This window comes from Lepus europaeus, chromosome 12, assembly GCF_033115175.1.
Source record: "Lepus europaeus isolate LE1 chromosome 12, mLepTim1.pri, whole genome shotgun sequence".
Taxonomy (NCBI): Eukaryota; Metazoa; Chordata; class Mammalia; order Lagomorpha; family Leporidae; genus Lepus; species Lepus europaeus.
In genome coordinates, this window is record NC_084838.1 from 99,700,786 (window position 1) to 99,728,289 (window position 27,504).

The window sequence follows — 27,504 nt, forward strand, 5'->3', positions numbered from 1 at the left end:
TTCTACTGCTTTCCCAGGCCATAACAGGAGGCTGGATCGGAAGAGAAGCAGCCAGGACTCAAACAGGCACCCAGATGGGATGCTGGCACTGCAGGCTGTGGCTTTACCTGCTATGCCACAGTGCCAGCTCTTCCGTGAACGACAGGAGGCACACAGCACTTTATTATAAAGCAGGCTCTGTGTAGGGCAACTTTGGCCAACTGCAGGCTAACACGTGTTCTGAGTGTCTGTTTAAGTGGGTGGGGCTGAACCAGAGTACCATGTTGGGTTGGGTGTGATCAAGGCATTTTCTTTTCTTTTCTTTTCTTTTTTTGAAAGCTTTTATTTAATATAAATTTTATAGGTACAGCTTTTTGGAATATAGCAGTTCTGCCCCCCCATACTCACCCTCTCACCCCTACTCCCATTCCACCTCCTACTCCATCTCCCATCCCATTCTTCATTAAGATTCATTTTTAATTATCTTTATATACAGAAGATCAACTCTATACTAAGATTTCAGCACTTTGCACTCATACAGACACACAAAGTATAAAGTACTGTTTGAAGACCAGTTTTACTGTTAATTCGCATAGTACAACACATTAAGGACAGAGATCCTACATGGCAAGTAGGTGCACAGTGACTCCCGTTGTTGATTTAATGATTGACACTCTTATTTATGACGTCAGTCATCACCCGAGGCTCTGGTCATGAGTTGCCAAGGCTGTGGAGTCCACAAACTCCGTCAGTGTTGAGACAGGGCCATAAGCAAAGTGGAAGTTCTCTCCTGCCTTCTTTGATGGACATTTCTTTGCGCTGGGATCTCACTCACAGAGATCTTCCACGTAGGCCGTTTTTGCCACGTGTCTGATCGAGGCACTTTGCACTCTTGGTGTGTTCAGCCTGTGATGGATTTCCCCGGGCGGCCCCCCTCCGCCGGGGAGTCCCTGTGTGTGCTCGTGTTCTGGGTGCAGGGTTACTGCCTGTGTTCTCTGGTTGCCTCTTCACTCATAAAACACAGCTGCTCCTGTGGAGCAGGAAATGACGCGTGTCAAGGCAAAGGAGCAGACGGCTGGGGAGCGGGAGTGCCTGACCCCAAATGGGGGGGCGGGGCTGTCTTCCCTTCCCCTGGGGGTGCTTTCCGCTGTGCTGAGTGAGCGTTCCATTCCTGCTGCCGCTGCCACCTGCCGAGGGACCCATCCCCTTCCCCCCCCCCCCTTGCCGCCGCAGATGGAGAGCTGTATTCTGGGACGTCGTACAACTTCCTGGGAAGCGAACCTATCATCTCCAGGAATTCATCCCACAGCCCCCTGAGGACGGAGTACGCCATCCCTTGGCTGAACGGTAAGAGCAGAGCCTGCGCACCTGCGTGAGTGTCCCACCTGCCCCACCCCCACCCCCGCTGGACTGCCTCTACCTGGAGGGGCTGCACCCCAAATTACAGAGGCCGCATTCGGGGAAATGGCAAACCCAGGCGAACCAGACTCGGACGTGGTGTGGTTTCTGGAGTGTTCTGGAGCCCTCGTGCTGGTCTGTAGGGGCCTTGGTACTGCCCCTGTAGTGTGTGTCTGATTTCAGGGTGCGGGCTTTTCCTGGTCTTTGAAGCCAGTTGCTCCTCAGTGTGGAGCGGCTGAGGACTGGTTTCAACCAGCAAGTGTGCATCTCCCAGGGCCGAGGCGGTCTGGGTTCCTGGGGTTGACCCGGGGGTGTGCTGCAGGGCCATCCCGGAGGCTGGGGACAGTGGCACTCAGCTGGTGTCTGCACGGAGGCTTGTGTGCATCCATGGAGCCCCCAGACCTCAGGGCTGCACTGGCCAGCCTGTGACACTGTGGGTAGCGGGTGCCACGCGGCGGTGATGTGGGGGGCGCTCTAGGCCAGCTGGTGTCGTCTTTGTAGAGCCCAGCTTCGTCTTCGCCGACGTGATCCGGAAGAGCCCCGAGGGGGCCGAGGCCGAGGACGACAGGGTCTACTTCTTTTTCACCGAGGTGTCTGTGGAGTACGAGTTCATCTTCAAGCTGCTGATCCCACGGATAGCACGGGTGTGCAAGGTGAGTGTGTCCCATCCTCGCTGGCACAGGTGTGCCACAGAGCTCTCTGATGGGGTGTTGCAGACCCAGTGCTGGTCCGTGGGGCTCAGTGCCCCCCTGCAGCTGTGAGTCCATCAGGAGTCAGGTCTTCCTTGACCTTGACTTTGACCAACACCAGGAAGGGGCCTCGGGAGCACCCGTGAACAAGATCCGGGCAATGCCCACTGCAGCCTCCCGTCCCCTAGATGCAAGCCATGGGGGCATGTGCATCTTAGCGACCTCGGGGTCTCTGCGGACCCCATTTTCCCTCCGACTTGCTGTTCGCTGCAGTCCCTTTGGCTGCTCCCAGGGGCTGAGAGCCGCGGAGACGGATGACCACGCTGGGATTATTCTTGGCTGAAACAACAGGGGAGGAAGAGAGGCCGTTTTATAACAGAGTCTTTGGTTTCTGTGATCACACAGTAGGGTTGAGGAGTGTGTTTTCCTCGCCCTCAATATAAAGACTCTTCAATTTGGTATCCTTCTGGCTTCCAGTTTCCTAGTTTCTGTGCCCCAGGCGGACACGTTGCAAGACCCTCCCAAATGCTGAAAACTAAGGACAGCCCGAGCCCTGTGCATGCCTTAGTTCTTCCTACACGTGCATAGCCACGATGAAGTTTAGTTTACAGAGTAGGCCCAGCCAGAGAGCAAGAGTAATAGGACAATTCTACCAACATACTGTCATGAAGGAGTTCACAAAATTGTCACAATCTGTGTGAGTGTGGCCTCTGGCCTGAGATAACGCACGTTCTCAGGCCGCGGTGGAGCAAAGTCACGGATGCGTGATTCCGTAGACCACGTGATGTCCTGGGCTTCTGCCATTGCCTCCTCCCTAAAGGTGCTGACGAAAGACCGAGTGGGTTCCTTCAGTGGAGACCCTGGGGAGTGGAGAGGAGGCAAAGGGTCTTTTGTCCCCCAAGAGGCACCCTGACCACAGGCAGGTTCATTGCCGAAGCCCTCGGTGCGGGAAGTCACTGGGGCCTGCACCCAGCCGGCCCTTAGCTCACTCACTGGCAGGTTATCAGCCCAGAGAGTCGCACCAGCCCAGGGGCCAGCCAGCATCGGGAGTTTTTGGGGAGTGGATTTGAGTCTGTTTTGCTGTGTGTGTGTGTGTGTTTCTGTGTTTCTGTGTGTTTTAAGATTTACTTATTTGAGAGAAGAAGCGACAGAGAGGTCTTCCATCCACTGGTTCATTCCCCAAATGGCTATAACAGCAAGAGCTGGGTCAATCAGGAGCCAGGAGCTTCTTCCAGGTCTCCCACGTGGGTGCAGGGGCCCAAGCACTTGGGCCATTCTCCACTGCTTTCCCAGGCCATAGCAGAGAGCTGTTTCGAATGTGGAGCAGCCAGGACTCGAACCGGTGCCTGCATAGGATGTTGGTGCTACAAGTGGAGGCTTTACCCGCTACGCCACAGCACCGGCCCTGTACTTTGTGTTTCAACCCAGAAACTTCCACGATCTGAGCCGCGCGTGCGTCACATGGCTCTGCTGCCGCTCTCCTCTCTCTGGGCAGCGCTGCGCCGTGCCTGGGGCCACCTGCTCAGTGGGGGATCCGCGCCCCTTACCCACACCATCTCTGGGGTTGCAGGGCGACCAGGGAGGCCTGCGGACCTTGCAGAAGAAGTGGACCTCCTTCCTGAAGGCCAGGCTCACCTGCTCCCGGCCGGACAGCGGCCTGGTCTTCAACGTGCTGCGGGATGTCTTCGTGCTCCGGGGCCCAGGCCTCAGGGAGCCCGTGTTCTACGTGCTCTTCACCCCACAGCTGTGAGTGCCCTGGCGGGCGGGCGGGTGGGCGGGGTGCCTGCCCCCAGCTGGCTGCTGCGCTGCCGGCACTCACACGGCCTCCCCCACCTAGGAACAACGTGGGGCTGTCGGCCGTGTGTGCCTACAACCTATCCACGGCGGAGGAGGTCTTCTCCCGCGGCAAGTACATGCAGAGCGCCACGGTGGAGCAGTCCCACACCAAGTGGGTCCGCTACAATGGCCCAGTGCCCACGCCGAGGCCTGGAGCGGTGAGCTGGGCCCGTGGGGGAAGGGGAGCTTTCTTCAACTCAGGGCTCAAGGCCCGGAGCACGAGACCCGGGCCACGAGACCTAGGAGGGTGAGGGGTGCGGCTCGTCGTCCCATTTTCTCTTGCCACGGTTCTCAGACTTGGCACGTGCCCAGACGAGCCCGGGTGCTGCAGGGGCCATGTTGCAAAATTCGCCTTGCCTGATGGCACCGCGTCTATTTTCGGTTTCCGTTTCCTGCAGAGACGTGCAGTTTCGTGACAGAGGCCTGTGCACCTCCTAACGAGTGAACTTACATAGAAATCGGTGCACACGGCTAGGGTGATCGGGCTGCACCCACTTGGTGAATGGGTGGCAGGCAGCGTGCTTGGCCCCCTGCGGGGTGGGGCATGGCTCTGTCCTGAGGTTCTCCCTCCTCCCCGGGGTCCTGCTGTGTGGGCGTCCGTCCTCAGCGGGTGGTCACTCTCTCTGTGCGTGCTGTTCGGTGAGACATGGTCAGGAACTTGAGTTCACACGGCCGGGAGCTGGGGCAGAAGCAGCAGCCGCCCTCCTCTTCACCCTCGTGCCGTGTAGAGGGGGCCTCCATGTAGCAGCAGTGAGCGTCCGTGTCTTCGCACTGCAGAGCTGCCCGTGTTTCATTTTTCAGCTTAAAAGTTTGATGAGACGTCTTGACAAACGTCTTTGCCGGCGACGTGTCGGGAAACACGGTCACGTCCCGTGGGTGTGGTGGTTGCTGGGAAAGGCGACCCCCATCACACATGGTGGCCCTGAATTCAAGAAACGCACCGTGCAGCGCCAGACCGTGCACCTGCGCTGAGCTCTCACGCCGGTGGCTTTGCCCCCACAGTGCATCGACGCGGAGGCGCGGGCGGCCAACTACACCAGCTCCCTGAATTTGCCCGACAAAACGCTGCAGTTCGTCAAAGACCACCCTCTGATGGATGACTCCGTGACCCCCATAGACAACAGGCCCCGCCTCATCAAAAAGGACGTGAACTACACCCAGATCGTGGTGGACAGGACGCGGGCGCTGGATGGGACCCTCTACGACGTCATGTTCATGAGCACAGGTGCTTGCCCACTCACAGCCTGTCTGTGTCCTTGGGTGAGCGGGTCGGGAGATCCAGCTAACCTTCGCGGGTGGGTCCTGCGTCTGTCTGCCTTACTGTGCCCCGCCTGGTGTGTGACCGTGTGCCCGAAAGGATTTCCGAAAAGTCGCCAGGCCTGTGGCTTCCAGGTCTCTCTGTCGCCCCCTCGTGGCGCTTGTTAAAATAGGCGAGTCCTGGCCTGCCTCTGGGTTGGGCTGGAGTCCCCACCAACAAGGAGCCGGAGTGATGAGACGGCTGTATTGGCGGTGTGTGTGTCAGCCTGGCATTTCCTAACTGCTGGCAGAGACCGTGACCCTGCCCCTACCAAGGAGCCAGCCTGAAACCTGCCCGCCCCTGCCCTGCCCGGAGCCGCAGTGGTGCTGCCCAGCCGACCCTGCCCTCACCTGCCTGGGCCCCGCCAGGGAGCCACTTCATGGGATCCGGCTTCAAATGTCACAACGTGGGCTTTGTTGGAGTCAACCGTGGAGCATGAGTGTACTTTGCAAAAAAAAAAAAAATTGGAATAACCTGTAACACTGGTGTTCCCAGGTGCTCACTTGGCAAAGGGCCTTCTGGGTTTCATTTCCGAGGCACGCTTCACCTGCTGAGTGTCTTGTGGAGGGCGTGGCCCGAGGGTGGGGAGGGAGAGAGTGCTGTGGGCGGCGTCCGTGGCTGACCCGAGGCTCTTCCGTTACAGAGCGGGGTGCCCTGCACAAAGCCGTCAGCCTGGAGAGTGAGGTGCACATCATTGAGGAAACTCAGCTTTTCCAGGACCCGCAGCCCGTCCAGACCCTGCTGCTGTCTTCGAAGAAGGTAGAGTGGCCGGGGCAGCCAGGCCCGTGGCCGCCTCACCTGGCGGCTGTGACTCAGTGATCTGAGAGTGGCCAGGCCAGGCTCTGCCACCGGGTGGCGGGGGGGCAGGGGGGACAGCAGCCTGGCAGCTCGGGAGATCCGTGACAAAGGCACGTCGCCCCACCTCTTGTCCATGAGCATTTTCTGCAAAGGGCCCGGGGGGGGGGGGGAGGGGAGGGGCTCTGAGGCTCTCTCTGGGGACCGGACGTCTGGCTCGCAGCTGCTCTGCCCAGCTGTGAGCAAGTGGGCCCCAGGCCACGAGAACCTCCTGATGTTTTCTTAGGCCAGAGAATATTACGCTTCTGATGACTTCCAACCGTTCATTAAGGTCAAAACCCATCCGTAGCCGGCAGGCCAGGAGAAATGGCAGGGGTGCTGGGCTGGGCGTCCTCTGCTGTGTGTCCCCGGCCCCGCCACTCTGCAGCTATAGTAGAGCAGGGAGAGGCAGGGCCCAGGCTGCTCCCAATCCCGGCTCCACTGCAAGTGGAGGATCGCTCGTGTGCCTCTGCCTGCTTCCTCGGGGGTCAGACACCTCCTAGCCGGCTTGCCGGAAGCGACACGGGGGAGTGGAGCTTGGCACAGAGCCAGCTGTGTCGGGAAGAGGCACACAGGACAGAGCACATGTGTGCAGGGCTGTGGGCCAGGGTGCTTGCCTTTCTATGCAGGCTCCCGGCGCCCAGGCCTGCCCTTTCCTGAGCCTCTCCCACCTGCACCGTGTTGGGCACAAAGCCCTGCTCCGGTGCTGTGAGTTCCCCCTGTGTGTCTGCAGCCCTTGGCAGGCAGGGGTGGGTTATGCTCGCACTGGCCCTTCAGAGGGCTACATCCCTGTAGCGTGTAGCTGGGGTTGTCCACGTCCAGCCAGGTGCTCTCCCCCGTCCTGTCCGGCTGTCGGCAGACACATATTTGCAAACAGCCTTGCAGGGTCTCCCCACTCTCGGACTCTTGTCCATGGTCGCCTCCCCTGGTCCCTGCAAGTGTGTTTGCTCCTCCTGCTGCTGGGAGGGAAAGGAGACAAGATTCATGGCGGGGGTGAGCACTAAGCATCTTGGGTTTGCCCCTTAGTCTCCAGGGTATAAGGGGGCCTGGAGATTCACACGGTGGGTGTATTTTGCCCCCCCTTCCCCTCCCCAGGCCCCTCTGCGACTGGCGTGTCACCCAGTTGCTCCAGCCAGACGGGGGCAAGCACCCGGGAGGCACCTGCAGTGTGGAATATGCCCAAGAATAAAGGCCAAGGCCCCGGTGTGGACCTTCAGTGAGGACAAGGCTCTGCCCCATGCTGGGACCTGCGCTGCAGAGGCTTCCAGGCCACGTGGGCACTGATGCCCCAGAGGCCAGAGTGGGACAGTCCTGTGCAGGAGATGTCACAGGTCGAACTCGTGTGGCCCAGCCACTGTGCAGGACTTGGTCACGGGCCACACCAGGGAGGGAACGTGGTGCCCAGGAGGGAGGGCCCAGAGTGGACAGGCGGCAGGTGCCCAGGACGGGCAGAAATGCATCCTGCATGCAAGGGGGTCCTGTGCCTTTTCCTTGGGCCAGGGTAGGGTGGGATGCCCGGATGTGCTAACTGGCCCGCAGGAAGCAGCCGCTCTGAGATCAAAGACCACGGCCCCCCTCCCCCCAGCCAGGCTCTGGGGGCGGGGGTGACCGAGCCTGGCTCCTCTGTAGGAAGCTGCTGGGCAGTTAGCAGAGAAGAGCCGGTGCTAGACCGTGCCGCTTTCTGCACCCAGGGCCGGGTCCCTCCACCCCTTGCCCGCCTCCCCTAATGGCTCGGCCATGTTTAACACACTGCACGGAACGTGTGTGTGGCCACTTCCCAGTGGCCTGTCCAGTGGTGTCCACATTCATGTTGCTGTGCAGCATCGTCTCCAGAACCGCTTCACGTTCCCAAACCGAAACTGGAGGGAGCCCTGGGGCCCCCGCTCCCGCCCCCACTCGGGACCTCACCCTCGGCCTTGTCACTCAGGCTGTGCTATGTCGCGGCAGGAGTCGGCTCCCTTCCCGTCTAGGCTGGGTGATACTCCATCATGGGGATAGAGCAGCTTGTTCATCCGCCCACCAGTTGAGGGGCCCTTGGGCAGCCCCCAGCTCCTGGCCACTGTGATCAGCGCTGTGGTACACTTGGATGGGCAGCTCTCTCTCTAGGGCTCTGCCTTCGTGTCTGTGGGCACACAGCAGTGCCCTTTGTGAGAGAGATGTCAGCATTTCCTCCCTTCTGTATGGCTCCGTTGTGAACACATCTATTTTCTTTACTCATTTATTTGTCGGGGGACACCTGGATGTAGGAAAGGGACTCTTTTGATGTCAGCCAAAAGGTTTTTGTAGGGTATTGAAGTGAGACGGCCGCCCCGGGCAGAGGAGAGTGGAAACCCAGAGGTCTGGGTGCGTGCGGTGTGTGGGCAGCTGAGGTCGATGGCAAACGTCAGTTGTCTCGATTGTTTGTATGATGGACACAGCCAGGTGGGCTGCTGGAACTGGCCTGGAGCCGATGACATCCCGAGCCGGCTGTGCTGGAAGACACGGGGCCCGCCTTGCTCCCAGCTCTGAGTGTAGCCACAGCGAGCTTGGTGGTCGCTCCCTCAACTGTGCACACAAAGCCACCCTGGTGAGCACAGGGCTGCGAGAAGCGATGGCCTCATCACCCCCTGGCGGCCGCAGCCGGGTGCGAGGTGCAGACTTGGAGGGGCAGGGCCCCTTCCACAGGCGCCCCAGCTCCGCACAGTGGTCAGTATCGGCCTCTGGCTGTAGCAGCTTCCTCGTGCGGCCAGAGTGCCAGGCCAGGGGGTGCACTGTGAACACACAGGGCACCTGCTGGGGGGACTAAGCAGCCTCCACTCCGGAGAGCAGCAGGTGCAGAGAAGGGCTCTGCGGATCTGGGGCCCCTGGAGCCCCAGCCTGGTGGGCGTGGAGATCACGGTGCCACTTTGGCTGTGCTAGACAGTGTCGCTCCCGCCTGTGTCGGGTCCCCCTTGGCCTGGCTGTGAACTCGGTCAGGGAGGCCTTGCTCCCAAGGATGCTCTGTGGCCTCCCTGCTGGCGGTGACCCAGCCTGACCCCTGCTCTCATCTCCTGCACACAGGGCAGGAGGTTTGTCTACGCCGGCTCCAACTCGGGCGTGGTGCAGGCCCCCCTGGCCTTCTGTGGGAAGCACAGCAGCTGTGAGGACTGTGTGCTGGCGCGGGACCCCTACTGCGCCTGGAACCTGCCCGAGGCCGCCTGTGTGGCCCTGCACCAGACTGAGGGCCCCGGCAGGTAAGGGGGTAGAGGGAACATGACGTGTGCCCAGGCCCCACGAGTGTGCCGGGGAGTAACAGGTGCCTGTTGTCTTGCAGGGGACTGATCCAGGACATGAGCGGCGACGTGTCAGCATGTCCCGGTGAGTGGCTCCCCGCGGCGCCATCTCCCTCGGGAGCGGCGAGGGCGTGAGAGTCTCACGGTGCCTGGGTTCTGTGGCCTGTGTGTGTGTGTTCGTCCTTTCTTTCTCCGCTCGGAACAGAGGCCGGCTGTCGTGGGGCAGCCCCCTGGAGAGCGCTCTCCGTCTGCTCTGTTGTGGCTGGCTCGAGGCTTGTGTTGTACAGAACCTGAACTTGTCAGAAAGGGGAAGAGAAATCCCAGGAGCAGGTTGAGCATCCCTAATCGGAAAGCCCCAAACCCAAGATGCTCCCCACATCGCACGCGTTCCGAGTGCTGATGTCGCGGGTGGGAAGTCCTACACCGTGCAGCTTCGCTTCACACACAGAACGATTTAAGATGGGCTCTGCGTAGGACGTGTACGTGAGACGTCGGTGGGTTTTACGTTGCAACGTGAGTCCCGTCCCAAGACACTGCTTTGTGTCCTTGTACATGCTCCGGAATCTGCAGAAAACCCAAACGCTTGTGGATCCAGGCATTCGAGGTGAGGGATGCTCAGCCTGTCCCTTGGTCCTGGCTGGTGCTCCCCTTGGTTCCGCTGCCTCTGAGCACAGGAAGGGGTGCAGTCAGGCCCAGAAGTCCCACCAGGCTTGCCTGCCCCTGGGGTCTGGGCCCTCCCTCCCTGAAAAACACAGCTGTCTTCCGAAAGAGCAGCCTTCTCACTGGTGTGCGGAACCGGCCTCTGCCCAGCTGTTCTCTGCCCAGGGTCTTCTCTGGGGACACGGGGGTGAGAAATGGGATTTCTGCTGCTCAGAGCCTCCTCCGATGTCCTTGTCCCCGCGGTGGCTGCCCCCCGGGGCTCTTCTTTGCTTTTCGTTCTCGCATGTCTCCATCTCCTTAGTTGTTCCGGAAGATTCCATCTTGCTCCAGTGGGTGAGACCCTCGTGCCGTCTTGTGGGTAGTAGCCTGTTTTTTTACAGGAAGTCCGCTGGCGGGCAGGGTTGTTGACGCTGTGCACGTTTATTTTGATGTTCCAGATAAAGTTAAAGAGAGTTTCCGGCAGCATTTTTTCAAGCACGGCGGCACGGCCGAGCTCAGATGCTCACACAAGTCCAACCTGGCCCGGGTGGTGTGGAAGTTCCAGAATGGTGTGCTCAAGGCCGAGAGCCCCAAGTATGGCCTCGTGGCCAGAAGGCACCTGCTCATCTTCAACCTTTCGGAAGGAGACAGTGGGGTGTACCAGTGCCTGTTGGAGGAGAGGGTCCGCAATAAGACGGTCTCCCAGGTGGTGGCCAAGCACGTGCTGGAGGTGAAGCTGGTCCCACGGACCCCCGCGGCCCCCACCTCGCCCGTCGCACACTCTGAGTCGGGCAGTAGGGTTGCCCCCAAAGTGTCGGCGGCGGCCACCCAGGGCTCCTCCCCGCCGACGCCGACTGTGCGGGCCACCTCCCCCGGGGCCACCACGCCGGCACCTGCCAGGCCCGCGGCCACCGACGCATCCTGTGAACCCAGGATCGTCATCAACACGGTGCCACAGCTGCACTCGGAGAAGACGATGTATCTCAAGTCCAGCGACAACCGGCTGCTCATGTCCCTCTTCCTCTTCTTCTTCGTCCTCTGCCTCTGCCTCTTCTCCTACAACTGCTATCGGGGCTACCTGCCCGGCCAGTGCCTGAAGTTCCGCTCCGCCCTGCTGCTGGGCAAAAAGAAGCCCAAGTCGGATTTCTCGGACCTGGAGCAGAGCGTGAAGGAGACGCTGGTGGAGCCCGGCAGCTTCTCGCAGCAAAACGGGGAGCAGCCAAAGCCGGCCCTGGACACCGGCTACGAGACAGAGCAGGACACGCTCACCAGCAAAGTCCCCACGGACAGGGAGGACTCTCAGAGGATCGATGACCTCTCTGCCAGGGACAAGCCTTTCGACGTCAAGTGCGAGCTGAAGTTCGCCGACTCGGATGCCGATGGAGACTGACGCCGGCTGGGCGTCCCCCCCACCGCCGGCACCTCGGCTGTGCCAGCCGGGGCCCTGTGCCGAGTTTCGTGTCTCACCCGTTCAGTAGCCCAGTCTCGTCATCGTGCAGCAAAACTCGGTCTCCTGTTTCCTCCTGGGTTGAGCCTGTGACTTGTTTCTCTTTGTCCTGTTGGAAAACTACAAGCGTCGCATCCTGGTCTCGTGTCCTGCGGTCAGTTGGAGAGCTTTAAGCCCGTGCAGGCGGCGGCGGCGGGGGCCGTTCCATCCCGCACCTGCTCTGTCCTGGGGCAGAGATGGCCGGACGTGCCTCGGCTGGGAAAAGTGTCCCTCCCGCTTCCCCTCCTCGTAGCAGCCACTAAGAGCTAATTGAATTCCAGATTGGAAATGACATTTTAGTTTATCAGATTGGTAACTTATCGCCTGTTGTCCAGATTGGCACGAACCTTTTCTTCCACTTAATGATTTTTTAGGATTTTGCTTTGATTGTGTTGATGTCTCCGGTCGTTCTTTTTTAAATCACGGAAGCAGCTGTGTCCATGCTTAGAAGATGCACATCTTCTGGGTTCTGTTGTATAGTGGGATAAAATCCGGCTTACGTGGCTTAGGAGTCTCAGGGATAAACTTAATTTCGCTAAACATTCTTTCTGCTTTTAGAAACAGACAGAACCATCTCTCAAACACACTTATTTTTTTTTCCCCTTAACTTTATTCCTTGAGGGAAGCATCATTTCCCAGATTTTCTTCCCACACTTTTGGCTCTTTTTTATTTTATTTTTTCCACCCCCTGGAAGAGGAGGGCTGGCCCAGGTCCTCGAGGCGGGTACTGAGCGAGGGATGGAGGGATGGTGGCCGGGCTGGTGGAGAGTGGAGGGGAGGAGCCTTTTCCCTGCGGACACCCACAGCCGCAGGCGGGGCTCGCCCTGTCCCTGCAGGCAGGCCTCCCACCCCCACCCCCTACAGTGTCCTTGGTCTCTGGACGTCTGTCGCCCCGCTCCTTTGCTTCCATCTCATCCCCGCTGCCCGCGCAGCCTGGCTGACCTGTGCACCCCTGAAGAGAACTGGGCGGCGGCGGCGCCCGGGGCCATGACACCTGGCGCACATGGCCGCGGGCCAGACGGCGTCTCCTGCCACGTGGTCACAGCTGTGACGGGCGGTACGGTTCCAGCGCTCCCCTCCTCCACATCCCATCGCCCTGCTTTGTAAATACCCATCGGGAAGAGGTGTTCATTCCACGGCAAAGAGCAATAAACTGCGGGTGCCTGTGTGTCTGTGCGGACGGTGTCATCTTCCAGCATGATGTGATTTGACCGTTTTGGTGTAAACATTCGTGTTTTTGTAAGATTTACTTTTGTGTTTATTTTTCTACTTTGGATTGTATACATTTGGAGAGTACCCAAATAAACGCAAAGCTTCTACCTTGGATGTGGGTGGGCTGTCACTCGGGGAGCCCCGCGTGCCCAGGGTGCGCGGCCCTGTGCTCCGGCCGTGCCCGGCTGTGCCCTGCTGTGTTCCGCCCTCTCCGGCGTGGGATGTGTTTCTGGCGACTTCCTCCTCAGTGCCCTTTCTTTTCCTCTCTGTCTCGCAGCCGCCTCTCCTAAGCCCTTCCCTCCTCCTGGCTCCTCTTCTCTGTCCTGTCTGGGCCCTGACTCATCCTCTCCCCGGAGCCCCTGGCCGGCCTCAGGCCTGGGGCCCAGCAGCCACACGCGGCTCGCCTTGCTGCCGCCCTTCCTGAGTGACCAGGCACAGCAGGTGCACGCGCTGGGGACCTTCCACCTCTTCTGCCAGGCCACAGGTGAGTGGGGGCGTGCCCTGTCTGTCCCCTCTCTGAGGGGGCCAGGCAGGCGGGCTGGGTCCTTGGCTGGCTGCCTCACTGTGGTCTGATCCAGAGGGAGACTAAACCACGGGAGCCTATTCCCAGTACACGGCGGGGGCCAACCAGCGTCATCCAGTACCTGCCACTTGTTAACTGTTTCAGGCTTTGTGGGCCATGGGCTCTCTGCCCCAACTACTCAGCTCTGTGCTTCTGTGAAAGTGGCCATGGGAGATATGTGTAAGCCGTGTGCCGATAGAACTTCATTTCTAAAGATCAGCACTGGGCCAGATTGGACCTAAGGGCCAGTTTGCCAGCCCATAGTATATAGAGTTACTTCTCTCCCTCTTTAAAAAAAAGATTTATGCATTTATTTTGAAAGAGAGAGAGGGGCTGTTCTGAGTTGTTTCTGTTAGCATTGAGAGGCGGATGGCTGGGGCACCTGGAAATATTACAGAATCCACTTGACCGCTTCCTGAAGCGGTGCTGTTTGAATGGCCGGTTCCTGGTTGTGGGTAGCAGGGAAGACGAGAGTCTGTGCCCCTTGGCTCTGTACAGGGTTACTCTGCACAGGACAGTCACATGGGACGTTCCCTGGAAAAAAGATGGGACGGCCACGCCCAGCGCCCGCTGCGCTCCAGGCCGCTGCCCAGTGTGATCTCCCTGTGTGGTCATCTGGCCTGCAGGCTCCAGCCTGTGCCCAGAGAGGGAGAAGGCAGTTGATGAGGGAAAGCAGATCCAGTTTCCTTCTCCCTCCCTGCCCCCTAAACATGATCAACCATCAGAAGCTCCTGAGCGATCTCAGTTGCCCGTTTCCTGTTGGATAAGCCCCGGCAGCCGCAGGGTGGCCTCTGCACGGGCTGCAGCTTGGCGACAGCAGGTGCCCGGGAACCGAGTGCTGCCGACACAGAGCTTGGGCGCGCGGGCTGCAGAGGCCCTGCCCTTGTGCTGGGCACTGTGAACCAGGCCTGCCCTAGGCCCCTGCGGCCACTCAGACACCTGCAGGTCACTCCGTGGGCGGAGTCGCTGTGGGCCTGTGTCCTGCAGGGGTCATGGAGCCCTGTGCAGGTGCCGGTGAGGAGTGCTGTTGCCACCCATCCCCACCCTACCGCACCCTACCCCACCTGCCACCTCTTTTGCTCATCACTCCCCATCCAGAAACATCTGGCCCTTTCTTTCCTGTTCTGTTGAGGCCACAGTCGGTGCAGCCGAGGCCTGCTCAGGATGGAGCAGCTCGGGAGGGCATGGCCTGCCGTGAGCCCACAGGCGGCTCTGTGGTCTGAAGGGCTCAGGGCAGGCGTCAGGGGCTCTGAAGTCCCCAGGACTTCCAGGGAGAAGGGAGGAGGATCCGTGTTCTGCACCCCCCCTCCCCCGGGCTGCAGCTCCCTCCTGCTCCCCGCAGGGCAGGACGAGTTGAGAAACTCTGACCTGGGTTTTTCTCCTTGCAGAAACAGCTGCTTTCGTGGCCACCACCTTAGTGGCTTTGGGAGCTGTCTGATAAGAGGCTTGGTGTGTGGTTTCAGAATCGGAGACCTAGACGTTTCCAGCAGCGCCCTCTCCTGGCACCCAGGCCTCGCATGGCACCCAGGAGATGTCCCTGCCTGCTTTGTGTTGTGCTCTCAGCCAGGGGTCAGAAGGTGGCTGACGTGTGATGTGGTGCCCCGTGGCAGTGCCCTGTGGTGTGTGCAGAGGGAGAGCTGCCGGGGAGAGGACCAGGTCTGGCCTCATGTGGAGTGCCGTGTGGCAGGGCAGGCAGCTGTGCAGCGCAGGGCACGGGGTGTGGGGGCAAGCAGCAAGCTGTTTCGGTGCCTGGCAGGTAGAGAGGCTGGCGTTCCTTGGGGAAGTTGAGGGGAATCGGTTGTCACCATGGGCCCCTCTGCGGCAGGGTGGACAGTGAGATGGAAGGTCCCCTGGAGTGCTGGGTGTGAGCCAGGTGCTATCCCGGGCCAGGGCTCATGGGAAAGGAAGTTACGATGCTCTCTCCGTGGCACTCGGGTGACACAACCCACAGGGTCACCCCCAAGTGGGGCAGCCGGAGTCCATGCCTGCCTCCCTGAGCTTAGCAACAGGAGGGGCTAGCGGGACCAGGCACTGCTGTGCCGTAGGTCGTCCACACGGGACTCCCCCATCAGCTATGCTGGGGTCCTTGGAGCAGCTCAGAGGCACCGTGCCCGGCCTGCAGGGACAGTGTCCGTAGAGTGTCCCGGCACCAGCAGGCAGCTGTGGGCCTTGCTGGCTTCCTGAGTGTTCGTCATGCGACCAGTGAGTGCACGTTACTGCACTTCGCCACGGGATCACTCACACATGCACGCGCTGGCTCAGAGCAGGCCAGGCATCAAGGCCACCGCCTCTGGCCCCAGGCCTCCTGTAGGCTGGCGTGTTGGGCTGCGGCCCCCTCACGTGCAGTCCCCACTAGACGCTGAGCTGCTGGAGGGTGAGGTGGAGGGAGGGGTCCCTTCCGGACCCCCCCGCCCCCGTCCACTGTCTCAGCAGAGACTCTGGGAGTGGGCCCCACGGGGACCCCAGGGATGGCCGTGGGGTTTGCAGTCTGCACCCAGCACCCATGTCACTCCCCTCTGAGTCCCCGAGGGAGGTCGGGCCGGAGCACCAGCAGGCATTCCCTCCCTGCCAGGGACTCAACACTGCCGCTGGGCGCCCCTGTGGGCACAGAGGACTGTTGAGTGGGCATGTTTGTGTACTGGGGGGTCTGTACTCGGGCCTGTCTGCCCAGCCCTTGCCCTGTCCAAACTGTGGAACTGCTCAGTGCCTTTTGTGTGAAGGGGGTTCGTGCACCATACCGACAAGACAAGTCCCAAGCTGGAGAAAGGAAGCCAGCAGTGGCCATACCGTCTCCCCCCAGCCCCCCAGCTATGTTCCTGAAGCTGGGCGTGGCTTCACCCCGCTGTACCTTGAGCCGGCAGGTGGTGATGGTGAAGGTGGTGGTGGCAGGAGCAGTGGCCATTTGCAGCTTGACCCTGGAGAGCTCCAGTGTTTTCTGAAGCTGGAATGTTCAGGCTCAGGGGTGACTGTCATTCAGGAATAGAATTTCCAGCCAGGATCTTTGCAGGCTGTGATGGTTGTATGGGCGGGGGGTGTACCCTGGAGGAGCTGGCCCATGGCGCTAACTGGGTTCCCTGCTGGGAGACAGGAGAAAGCCAGTCCGAGGGCCCGGCATTCCTGAGTAACCCACGCCAGGTGCACTTCGCCGGGTGCACTTGGGTTTGCAGCGGTAGCCTGGGCCCGCTGAGGGTGCCGAGCTGGCGGGTGGCCCTGCTGGCTGGTTTTAACTCTTACTTTCCCTCTCTCTTTAATCTATGCATTCAGCAGGAGTTGGATAGTTTAAAAAGGAATGGATGGAACGTAAGTACCTCTTCACCACCTTGACTTTCTTACAGTGATTTGGTGATGCTTAAACGCCGCCGTGAGAGCAGTGCACGTGGCTGCCCTGTGCCCTTCCATTCTGGGCTTGGGTCTTCGGCAGCTATGCAGTTGGAGGTCCCTCCCTGCCTGTGGACTTGGGGTGACGGGTCGACTCTGAGGCAGGCCACCTGGCTTCTCTGTCCCCAAGGGCCTGGTCCTGAGGCCCTACCAGAAGCTCCTGAGAGAGGCCGGAGCAGGCTGGGCCCTTAGATAGCTGATGTCAATGTTTCTGTTCAAAGATGGGACGCCTCGGAGAGCCATCCTGTGCCCATCGCCAGGGAGTGGGTGAGCATGGGCAAGCACCATCAGAGGGAGGAGAGTGTTCCCCAGTTGGACTTCTACACCTCTAGGGAGTGTGTATATTTAAGGACAGATGGGTTACCTGGGGTTAGACTTCAAGATCCTGAGAGTAGGAACAACAAATGATAGAGTGACCACGAGTTACAAACAGTTCGGTGGAACAGTCCCCCAAAGGCTTGTCCCTACAGCCGGGGCCGGAAGCTAGCCGTGTAGACGGTGTCGGACACACCTTACAGAATTTCCTTCAGAATTTGTGACACATCTTTTGTTCACAAGGCATGAATTTTTTTTTTTAATTGTAAAATCAGTGCTGCTTGTTGTGGTGAAGTTGGGAAGCCCAAGAAAGTATAAAGCAAACAGTTTTAACCCCAGGTCTCGCCAGCCAGCCAGCCACCAGCAGCACGGCCATTTCCAGGCCCTTTCTCTGTGCATGTGCAAGAGTGGTATCTGTATGTGTGTGTGCACCCATACGTGCATACACATGTGTACATATACACATACAAGCACACATGCACGCTTTTCACCTGACCTGATACTTCCTGTACAAGACTCCCAGTGGATGGCAGTAGCAGGTACGGCCTCACAGCATCCGTGGGAGCCCCCGTCGCAGTTCCTGGCTTCTCACGAATGGGAGTGGGGCCGCAGGGCCCCTCCGTGTGTCCCGTGGTCACCTCGGAACTGTTCCCGCTGGGGCAAGCCCTTGGGAGGCGAGCTCTAGCTGCCCATGCAGGGAGCGAGAGCTGTGAAGTTTGCAGGGCAGGCAAAGCTCCTTTGCAGAAGTGAGAAACCAGCAGTGTCTTCCCAAAGTCCCTTACGTGACAAAAGGGGCGCGCTCTGAGGACTGCCTCTCCCCAGAGAGGGAAGCCGGGTCCTCCCACCTCCTGCCGCATCTGGAGGTACCTCCCCCCGCCCCACAGACTTGGACACACACCGGAGGACGGCGCCAGCTGTTTCTCGTGCAGGCGCCTTTTAAACCCTGAGGCTCTGTAATTTGTTTTCCCGCTCAGCCCTTTGAAGTCTGGCCCAGAAGCAGCTCTTTCCTCTGCGCTGCTGCACGTGCTTGAAGCCATATGGTGCTTCATCACTCCCTGGTGGGTGACACTGGGGAGCCCACTTTGTAAAGACAGGTTCTCAAGAGGTCTCGTGGTCAGATGGGGCCACCCCTGGGACCTGCTATGGCTGGCCCTGGGCCAGGTCACCTCTAGGCCTGCCTGCAGAGGGGAGGGTCACAGGAAGAGCAGGTGATTATCAGGGAGACAGGTTCCTGAGCAAGAGTCCAGAGGGCTGCCCGCTGGTGCACACCGTAGGGGCACCTGGCTGATACAGGTGCACGTGCCTGTGGGAGGTGGAGGTCTCAGCTGTGCTGCAGGGTCTGCCCACTCCGAGGCAGGAGATCCGTGGCGCTCGGCCACTCTGCATCTTGCGTGGACTGGGCTGACAGGAACTGCAGCCTGTCAGCACAGCCGACGGCTCCTGGCCTCAAGCTGAAGTCTGAGATCCACAGACTCGACTCCTAAGGAAGGAAGGTGGCCTTGATGGGGAGGTGGCCCGCTGACGGCACAGCCGGTTCCAGAGCTGGGACTAGAGCCCAGATGGGGCTCGTTTGTCACACACAGGCTTCACCACCCGGTCCTGGCTGCCCTGGAATGAATGTGGGGTCAGGGACACAACACGGGAGTCGGCCCAGCCTCTGGCCTCGGCCTTCCCCCTGACTCGGGCCTACAGTGTCCTCACCCCAAGCCTGGCTGGCCTCACAAGCAGGGACTGCCGTGGTGCCTTGCCCCTCTCCTGGTCTCTGCCCACCAGACAGGCTTGAGAGAGCCAAGCTTCACCCTGGAGGAGTTAAACAGCCTGTCCAAAAGCATTCAAGAGTTGGCCCCAGTCTTAAATACCTCAGCTGATAACAGGAGAACAAGTTTGGTGTGGAAGTGGCTGGCGTCTGGCTCCCTCTTCCCTCAGCACTGCAAGGCGGACAGCTCAGGTTAGGTGTGCCGGGCTTAATGGCCCAGCCAGGACTTGAGCGCCCTGGGCAGCAGCACCTACTGCCCTCCAAGGCCTCCACCCATGCCCTCCACACGCTGCAGGCTGGGCCTCTGGGTGCTAGAGTAGCTGCGGCCTTGGGGGCTTCTCCAGCCACACAGCCCCAGGTGGCAAGCTGTACAACACACATTGTGCCCTGGGCATCACCACCAGGCAGCCCATCAGGGTGCGCAGTGCAGCAAGAAGGGAAAGGGGCCCCAGGCAGTGCAGGCAGGGGCAGTGGAGGCCCAAGGTATCTGGTCACCACAGAGCCCAGCTGCAGGGGAGGCCCAGGATCTGAACTGGAAGCTGCCCCAACTCACTTCAAGCACATGGGGGCCAGGAGAGGGTCCCCTGCCTGGGTAACCCCTACCCCCACCCCTGCCAGGGCAGCTCCCCCAGATCCTGAATGAGATACAGGGGTGCACATGTGATGGTTTGTGTGCCCCCAGGTCCCACAGATATCCGCTTCGTCTGGGAGAAGAACGGGCGTGCCCTGGAGACGTGTGTGCCTGTGCAGACACACGTGCTGCCCGACGGAAGGGCCCACGCCCTTAGCTGGCTGCGGGATGCCATCCGGGAAAGCGCCGAGTACCGCTGCTCCGTGCTCTCCTCCGCAGGGAACCAGACTTCCCAAGTGCGGGTGTCCGTGATGAGACACGGTAAGCCTTGCCCTTCCAGGTCATGCTCACTTCTACCCAGCTCTACAGGCACTTCCCATGGTAACATTTGGGTTTGGGGATCACCCATCCACTTCCCCGGTGCATGTGTAAACGACACATACACAGGAACTTCAAAATAGCCCTAGAAAATGTGTATTATGAAAAGACCGTGCATGGCTTTCAAAATTCTTCTGTATAAAAATCCATCTTCAATTCCATTTTGCGCGCACGCACACACACCCCCACCCACCCACCCACCCCTGGCTTCCACGTGCTTGGTTCTTGCTTAGCACGGATTCAGTGGCAGGCCGCAGTGTTGGCCTCACGTCTGAGTCCTGTCGCCAGCTTCCCCTGAGCCCTCTGGTATCCTCCGTGGACAGCCCTGGACTGCTGGTCACCTCGACACCGGAGGCTCTGGCTTCTCGTGTGGGATCAGCATCCCACTGCCCAGGTGTTGGTGTTGCTTCCTTCTTGTGAGCTGGCCTCCCAGCATGCCCCAGGAAGGGCAGATGGGTACACGTAGAGAAGCTGTTCCTCTCTCTACGCTTGGCTTTGGCTGGGCTGGAATGGGCCTGGTCATCTTCTCGTGTGGTCTCCCGTTTTTCCAACGTGAGTGCACAATGCCTTGATCAGGCCTGTTCAATGTGGGAACCCTACTTTGTGGTTTCTGTGACCTGTTGACCTCTATCCACCACCAGCTGCTTTCCTGTTCTCTGGAGCCATTTTTCAAGGTGTGGGACTGGGACCACAGGGGCTGCTGCTCCTCTCACCTTTACTTTCCAGACCCTAATGGGTTTCTCCACTCCATTCCAGAGAGCTTCTGATTGTCCTTTCTCACTGTGCTGTGGTCTCGTGGCCCCAGCATCTCTCTACCCTGGGAGTGCCGGCAGACGTCCTCTGCAGTTCTCTCCCAGGCTGCCTTGTGCATTGGTTTTGCCTGTTTCCCTGTCAGACTTTCTTTCTGACGTCTCATGATCCTTCATGATGGAGTTGCAACTGACGGGGGACTGGGGGCAGGGGGAGCACGGCCTGTGTCCAGGGACCAGGTCTGGCTGCAGCCCTGTGCCAGACATCCTCGGGGAGAGGGGACCAGAAACCCCACTGCAGACCCTGCTGGAGCGTGACACCCCACCCACCCGTGTGGTGTTATTTGAGGGGGAAAAAGAGAGGTCTTCCATCCACTGGCTCACTCCCCAGATGGCCGCAACGGCCAGAGCTGCGCCGATCCGAAGCCAGGGATTTCTTCTGGTTCTCCCATGTGGGTGCGTGGGCCATCTTCCACTGCTTTCCCAGGACACAGCAGAGAGCTGGATCAGAAGTGGAGCAGGCAGGGCTCAAACCGGTGTCCATATGGGATGCCGGCACTGCAGGCGGCAGCTTTACCCACTACGCCACAGCACTGGCCCCACCTCCCAGGTTTTTACCATGTCCTCTCCTGTGCTTTCCTGTTTCTGTATCTGTAAAAGATGCCCCATTACGCCTTTAGTGGAAGTGTGGCAGCACAGGCCATGGCAGGTGTTGGCTCCCGCCAGCTCTCTGAGTTTGTCCAAGACATCCTAGCCGTCCTGCCCCATGGCTGTTCCAGGCTGGAACAGTCACCATGAACTTGTGCCCTGCTGGTTGTGACACTGCTACTCAGGACAGTGCTGCGGCTCACGGCACTAACAGCTGGGTGGTCCACCAGAACCCAGGTCCTTGTGTGGCCCCTTTCCGAGGGGGCACGTGCTCCCTGTGGTTTTCCTGGAGTGGCTTGGCTGAAGACTGGGTGGGTATCAGGTTAGACTGACCAGCAGTCTAGCTGTCTAACTCATTCTTGTGTTTACCAAAAACACTGTGTCAAGTCAGTGCAAACCGCTGGCCCTGCAAGTAACTCATTTTTAGAACCAGACTAAGCACATGCTTGGACAGCCATGGAGAACGACGGCAAAGGGCATAACATCCTCAGAAACCAAAGCCGTGCTGCTTCCTGAGGGGCCATCAGGGCCGTGGTGGGAGTGGGGCTGCTGCTTCTGCTCCTCAGCTCCCGGTCCCACTTGCGAGGAGAAGCCACAGACCCCGCCCACCTAAGACCTCAAGTCTCTGCGACACGCCAAGGGTGTCGGAGGTGAGCCCTGGCAGGCAGGAACAGCTGCCTTGACAGCAGCTGTCCCCACTAGAAGGGGGCAGGCAGGGCACCCGCTGGTGAGGTGGCGAGGCCTGTCACTCAGGATTGCACAGCTTGGGCCAACAAGGTGCCTCCCACTGGTGTGGGCTCCTGGGGCAGGTTGGAGGGGAGCTCGGACACCCCCTGTGGTGTGGCCTCCGTGGACAGTGAGCGTCGGGGGTGCCATACAGGTCTGTGACGCCATGCCCACAGGCCCACTTGTCTTCCAGAGGCAGCCCAGCAGGAGAAGTGGAGCAGAGAGCTCGCCGCCTGGAGGACTGTGGCCGGGGAGCATGACCGGCTGATGCGAGGCTGGAGGAAGGCGTGGGTACGTGCGTGACCTCCACCTGAGGGCCCCACCTGCTCCCTTCAGCAGAGCAGTTCCACTTCGTGACCCATGTCTTGTCACTGAGGCTGGAGAGCAACAGGTGCCCAACTGGCCCTGGAGGACAGTGGTGGCTCCGTGGCCTCCCTGGCCCTAGAGAGTCCTGAGCAAGTCTCCTGCTGATGGAGGATTTACTCCTAGGGCTCTGGGTCAGGCACCTCAGCTGGGTGCTCCTGGGAGACAAAGGAACTTCCTAAGCTCAGCCCTGCAGGTGACAGGCCCAGCACTGTGGCTGCAGGTGGAGGCTGCCTGGGCCCCAGGTTCTAAAACTGCCGGTGCTACCTTCCCGGTGGCCACCAGAAGGCCAAGCAGATTTTCTCCTGGGTGAGCTGCTGCAGGTGAGAGGTTTGCAACAGCTCAAGCCCAAGGGCCTTCAACTGCAGGCTGTGGGGTCCGTGGCTGGCGGTTGGTCCTTCCATAATGTGGCAGTGCAGGCTCCCTCTCCCAGGCCCTCCTCCCCCGGGAGATGGGCAGTCTGCCTGGGACTGCCGGAGCCATTCCTACAAGCTCTCCTTAGGCCTGGGGGTGGGCAGTCCCATCCTGGAGACCCCAGGACTTCATTATAACGTCTGAGGGGACCTGAGGGAGGAGCCATCGATGGGCAGGAATTCAAAGAGCGCTTGTCCTTTCAGGAAAGCTGCAGCAAGGACACCCTCTAGCCGCCGGAGGCAGCTCCTGACACCGACCCAGCCTGCTCTGAGCACGGCCACACCGGACTGGCTCTTCCACAAGTGGAGCCTCAAGGAGAGGCTCGTAACCTCGAGAGCCCCGGGGTGCTAACTGGGACTTTAAAAGAAAATTAGGTGCTTGGGCTTGCTGGAGCATGTGTCTGGTAGCATGGGCTGGCAGGATGTGAGCAGGCCACTCGCAGCAGTGTGGGGGAAGGCTCCTCCCCAGCCCCAGGCCCCTCCTGAGCATCCCAAGGAGTCCATCTTACATGGCTCCACCACAGTCACAGGGATGTGATCAGGCCTGCCCCAGCGCTGCCACATCCGACTCACCGCTTTTACTCGAAGGTACACTCCCAGGACAGGGGAAGGGGAGACTCCAAGAGAATATTTTGCCTTAACCCAGCGTGCCGAGAAGGCCCCTCCTCCCCGCCAGGAGCGGCCCACCGTCCATGGTGTTCTTCACTGACCTCCGCGGGCTGGGCTGTGTGCTCTCACGTGCTGAGGGCTGTGCCCTTGAGCGCCTGCCCATCAACGCTCAGCAACAGGACCCACAGCTTGAGGTGGAAAACCCAAACAGGCCAGTGATGCAAATCTCCTGGTGCCGTACTCCATTTTCTTGACAGTGGTGTGAGTGACGAGAGTGCTGTCCCCCCTGCTTCTGAGTCTAATGAATAAAGCTGTCTATCCTGAAGACCTGTCGTGTGTCGGTGCAGTCCTGAGGCGGCCCGGCTCAGACTAGACACGGCTTCCACAAACCCCTTCTGTTAAAGCTACACCCCTCAGCAAACACCAGCCGCACCCAGGGTGTGAGAGCTCCGCTCATCTTCCCACACGTTCCTGCACAGACCCTCCACGAACAAGGCCCTGGAGATGGCTGCGTTCAGGTTAGCAATGCCCTGGTTGCCTGTGCCATGCACTGCTCCCGCTCCCTCACCTGAGCGGAGAGGGGCCAGCCACCTCCCTGGTGCCTGCCTGCCCGTCCTGTGTGTGCACGCTGGTCACGGGACCGTCACGTCCTCTGTATCTCGGTGAACCGCGTCAGTGCTGTTCTCCGTGTCCTCTCTAGTCTGGGTTAGCTGGGACACCTCATGCCTGACAAAACAAGCACACGTTTGCAGTCCCGTGACATGCAGTGCTCTGTGAGAAAGAGCTGGGAGGACGAATCTCTGATTCATGCACTGCTGAACAGAGTGAAGAACTGTACATGCGCGCGGCGCGAAGCCTGCGCTGGGAGCCCGGGCCTGGCCCTGAGGGCGCCATCTGAAGCCACCTGCAGTGATGGCGGTGACCAGGTTCTCGCCGCCACTGCCTGTTGAAAGAAACCTCTGGTCGCCTACATTTCTTAGGCTGCTGTGACGGCTGTTAGAGCAAACGCCGCAGGCTGCAGACCTCTGAGAACAGGTGTGGAGCAGAAGGCCTTCAGCACCGGCAGAGATTTTCTAAGTGATTTCTGGCTTACCAAACAGGACGGCAGCCTTGCTGCCTGTGGGGACGGGTGGGGCAGGACAGACCTCTCTGCTCTCCTACTGCCCTGAAAGGTTCGCACACACACACGCAATGTGCTCGACCTCGGCTCCTGGCCTGGCCAGCCACCATCACATCCCACCCTGAAGAGCTCAACACATACACAGCTGGGCCACCGGTCACTTCAAGTTCCATGGACAGCACAGCAAACAGCGCTTCACACACTGACCTCCAGTCACCTCGCCAGCCCTGCCTTCTGCTTCCCACTTCCCACTCACTCTCTCCATTGCTCACCACAGGCCACTTATTCCTGAGGTACAATGTTTGGCATGACTAAGCACGATTAATCACAATTTTAAAGCCAAAACAAAAAATAGTGTCGGTCATCTCCAGCCACTGGCTCCGAGAAAAGAACCAGAGTAAGTGGGGCTTGGCTGGGATCTGACAGTGGAAGGCCCCTGTGGGGGCTCTCCAGCGATCCCCACTTGCAGACCCAGGAGAGACAGCCCTCTGCTCAGCACCCCAAGCTCAGAGGCCAGCGTCAGTGAACAATGAAGATGCAGGACAACTGGTGCGATCAAGGCCACAGATAACCCTATGATCACCAGTGTGAAACGAAACAATCATTCTTTATTCAAAATAAATACACCCTCTTACAAGGAAAGCAGGAGAGTAAACTGTTCCCCTCAAGACCAAACCACATTCAGAATATGCTCATCTAAAAAAGGAAGATGGAAGGATTATCAAACAGAAATCTAGAATTTCTATACATTGTTTCTCGGAAAAATAGACTAACAGGAATAATTCATGTCAAAAAGTCACAGGTTAGAAAAGCAGTTTTCCTTTGAGGCTCATTTTGGCAAACCTTCCAAATCTCGTGCACCCACCCTGAGAAAGGGCCCTCGCCACAGCCGTCCTGCCCTGAGACTCGCATGTCTGCAGGACCGTGCTAGTCACAGGAGGGGAGAGCGCCTCCTGCCGTCACTACACCAAGGGCCCCCAGAAGCTTGTATCCCTGCCTGCTGCAAAAATTAGCTCACCTGGCTCAGCTCTGCTACAACAGAGGATGTTTCCTTTGTAGTGAGAATAACCTTGGTACCACATTTTCCAGGACTTTCCAGATGCACGCTGTTGCTCAGAGAGCCATAGCTATATCCCCACAATATCCCTGAGCACCCGCCATGGGATGTGTGCCGTGAGGGCCACAACCGCTGCTGCGTGTCCCCTCATGCCGGCTCACGCTCACACTCAGCAATCACAGAACTCATGACAGCAGTGAGGACCGGAGAAGCAGACAAAGTCCCATCGTCTTTTTCAGACCTCCCGCCTCCTTACCCAAAAGACAGATACACTGGAAAGAGCCCCTCCTATAAATTCAAGTTCATCATGTGAGCAGTTGAAGCCTCCAATGTTTCTTCTAGCTCCAGGGCATACTGATTGTACGTTTCCAGATGTTTTCTCCAGATTTCAACTAAAATAAGAAACAGTGCACGTGGTGAAGACATGGAACTCCTCTAGCAGAAACCCAGCAGCGAGGCTGGCGCTGTGGCACAGTGCGTTAAGCTGTCGCCTACGACACTAGCATGCCATACAGGTGCTGGTTCAAGTCCTGGCTGTTTTATTTCCAATCCAGCTCCTTGCTAGTACAGGCAGCAGCAGGTGGCTCAACTACTTAGGCCCCTACACCCCTATGGGAAACCGAGAGGAAACTCCCAGCTCCCGACTTCAGCCTGGCCAAGCCCTGGATGGCTTGATACCCAACTTGATACCCCGAGTGGATGGAAGATACCCCACTCCCTGATCTCTTTCTCCCACTCTCTGACAGTAGTCATGCTGCTCAGGTAAGTCCCTGGCAGGCTAAAGCTCTGCACCTGGCCTGTGCCTCGGCAATGACCGCCAGAAATTGCAGCTGGGTTCCCAAGCCTGTCTTGGATACGGTGCTGTGCTGTGCCATCTGCTGAGGTCTGACAGTCACTGACAAGAGCTTGCACCTTCCTCTGCCTGAGGAGCACCTCTTGGGCAATGGCCTGCACTGCCTCGGCCCCACAGCAGCCAGTCTTGCAGCACGGGTGCCACGCTGTTCTCCCGGCCTGATCGAAGTCAATACAGAACATAGGGTCTACTCAAGCAGATGTCAGACCTCTCCCTAATACTCACGGTAGTGTGGCACTTCTCCTTCGGTGGGGGCCGGGGGACCGTCTTCTGCAGAGCAGCTGGGGCCCTGCACAGGCTGGGGAGGGGTCGGAGGCCCTGGTTCTCCTGCCAGCTCGTGCCGCATGTTCTCCAGCATGGTCTTGTATGCCTGCCGAGCTGCCATCGTCAGCTCAACCATCTTGTGGAACTGGTCCTGGGGTGCAAGTGAGAGCACAGTTATCAGGAGGAGTCAGTCCCCCAGAGGGAGGCACAGGTGGCATAGGCCTGCCAGTGCCAGGGATGGCTAACATCCAGGCCGAGTATCTTTAGGTGGACTGAAGCCCAGAGTCAAACGTAGAACCTGCTACTTCTGTTGTTAGACAGAGCACCCAGGGCTGGTGCTGTGGTGTAGAGGGTAAAGCTGCCACCTGCAGTGCTGGCATCCCATATGGGCGCTGGTTGGAGTCCCGGCTGCTCCACTTCCCAATCCAGCTCTCTGCTATGGCCTGGGAAAGCAGTAGAAGATGGCCCAAATCCTTGGGCCCCTGTACCCACGTGGGAGACCGGGAAGAAGCTCCTGGCCTCGGATCGGCCCAGCTCCAGCCATCCGGCCAACCGGGGAGTGAACCAGTGATGGAAGACCTCTCTCTGTGTGTAACTCTGACTTCCAAATAAATAAATCTTTATAAAAGAGACAGAGCTCCTGTGTGATGAGGAGGCTCTGCCAGCCTACCACAGGTTCCATTGTCATCCCGACCTCCCTCCACTGGCAGTGACCTCACCTGAGCCCCATCATAGCTGAAGATGCCCACCACGCTGACAGGAACTGCTTTGTTCAAACTGCGTCCCAGAGCCTTGCGGTTGAGTGCAAACACAAAGGGAATGTTCTGTTCACAGGCGTAATCGATGATGGTGTGCAAGGTGTCATCCAGCCCGCCTGTCAGAGGACAGCAAGAGGACAGGGACACACAGCACAGGGTGCAAGGGGTCAGCACTGATGGCAGACACCCAGCTCGCCCCACACCCATCACCTCAGACTCCAGGCAGTGGCTCCATCCAATCCATCAGGAGACAGCGACTCACAGCCACCAGCAAGAGTCAGCTCTGCAGAAGAGGTACTTCCTTATGTGGCAAGACAGAGCTGGCATCCCAGTGACGGGGACAAGCAAGTACTAGCCAGCATG

General features: G+C 59.1%; 2 protein-coding genes across 11 annotated transcripts in view; one reads left to right on the plus strand and one right to left on the minus strand.

The window, feature by feature from the left end:
• The window catches only part of SEMA4D (semaphorin 4D), an 87,591-nt gene extending 64,185 nt beyond the window's left edge, over positions 1-23,406 (plus strand). For 2 of the 3 annotated variants that reach the window (XM_062208588.1, XM_062208589.1), the window contains exons 8-16: positions 1,213-1,326; positions 1,879-2,030; positions 3,637-3,812; positions 3,904-4,060; positions 4,905-5,127; positions 5,843-5,958; positions 9,073-9,245; positions 9,326-9,369; positions 10,382-12,728. In XM_062208588.1, the coding sequence (XP_062064572.1) occupies positions 1,213-1,326; positions 1,879-2,030; positions 3,637-3,812; positions 3,904-4,060; positions 4,905-5,127; positions 5,843-5,958; positions 9,073-9,245; positions 9,326-9,369; positions 10,382-11,313 (2,087 nt within the window). In that variant the 3' untranslated portion in view covers positions 11,314-12,728. Of the gene's footprint in view, positions 1-1,212; positions 1,327-1,878; positions 2,031-3,636; positions 3,813-3,903; positions 4,061-4,904; positions 5,128-5,842; positions 5,959-9,072; positions 9,246-9,325; positions 9,370-10,381; positions 12,729-12,898; positions 13,106-19,314; positions 19,525-21,897; positions 21,996-22,684 lie in introns of those variants that run through there. The other variant, XM_062208590.1, reaches the window with a different exon arrangement.
• A 1,391-nt stretch (positions 23,407-24,797) lies between these two features.
• Positions 24,798-27,504, minus strand: part of SECISBP2 (SECIS binding protein 2) — a 37,167-nt gene continuing 34,460 nt past the window's right edge. For 4 of the 8 annotated variants that reach the window (XM_062208597.1, XM_062208592.1, XM_062208593.1 and 1 more), the window contains 3 exons: positions 27,108-27,257; positions 26,345-26,539; positions 24,798-25,658 (listed from right to left, as the gene is read on the minus strand). In XM_062208597.1, the coding sequence (XP_062064581.1) occupies positions 25,555-25,658; positions 26,345-26,539; positions 27,108-27,257 (449 nt within the window). In that variant the 3' untranslated portion in view covers positions 24,798-25,554. Of the gene's footprint in view, positions 25,659-26,344; positions 26,540-27,102; positions 27,258-27,504 lie in introns of all 8 variants that reach the window. The other 4 variants (XM_062208595.1, XM_062208594.1, XM_062208591.1 and 1 more) reach the window with 1 other exon arrangement.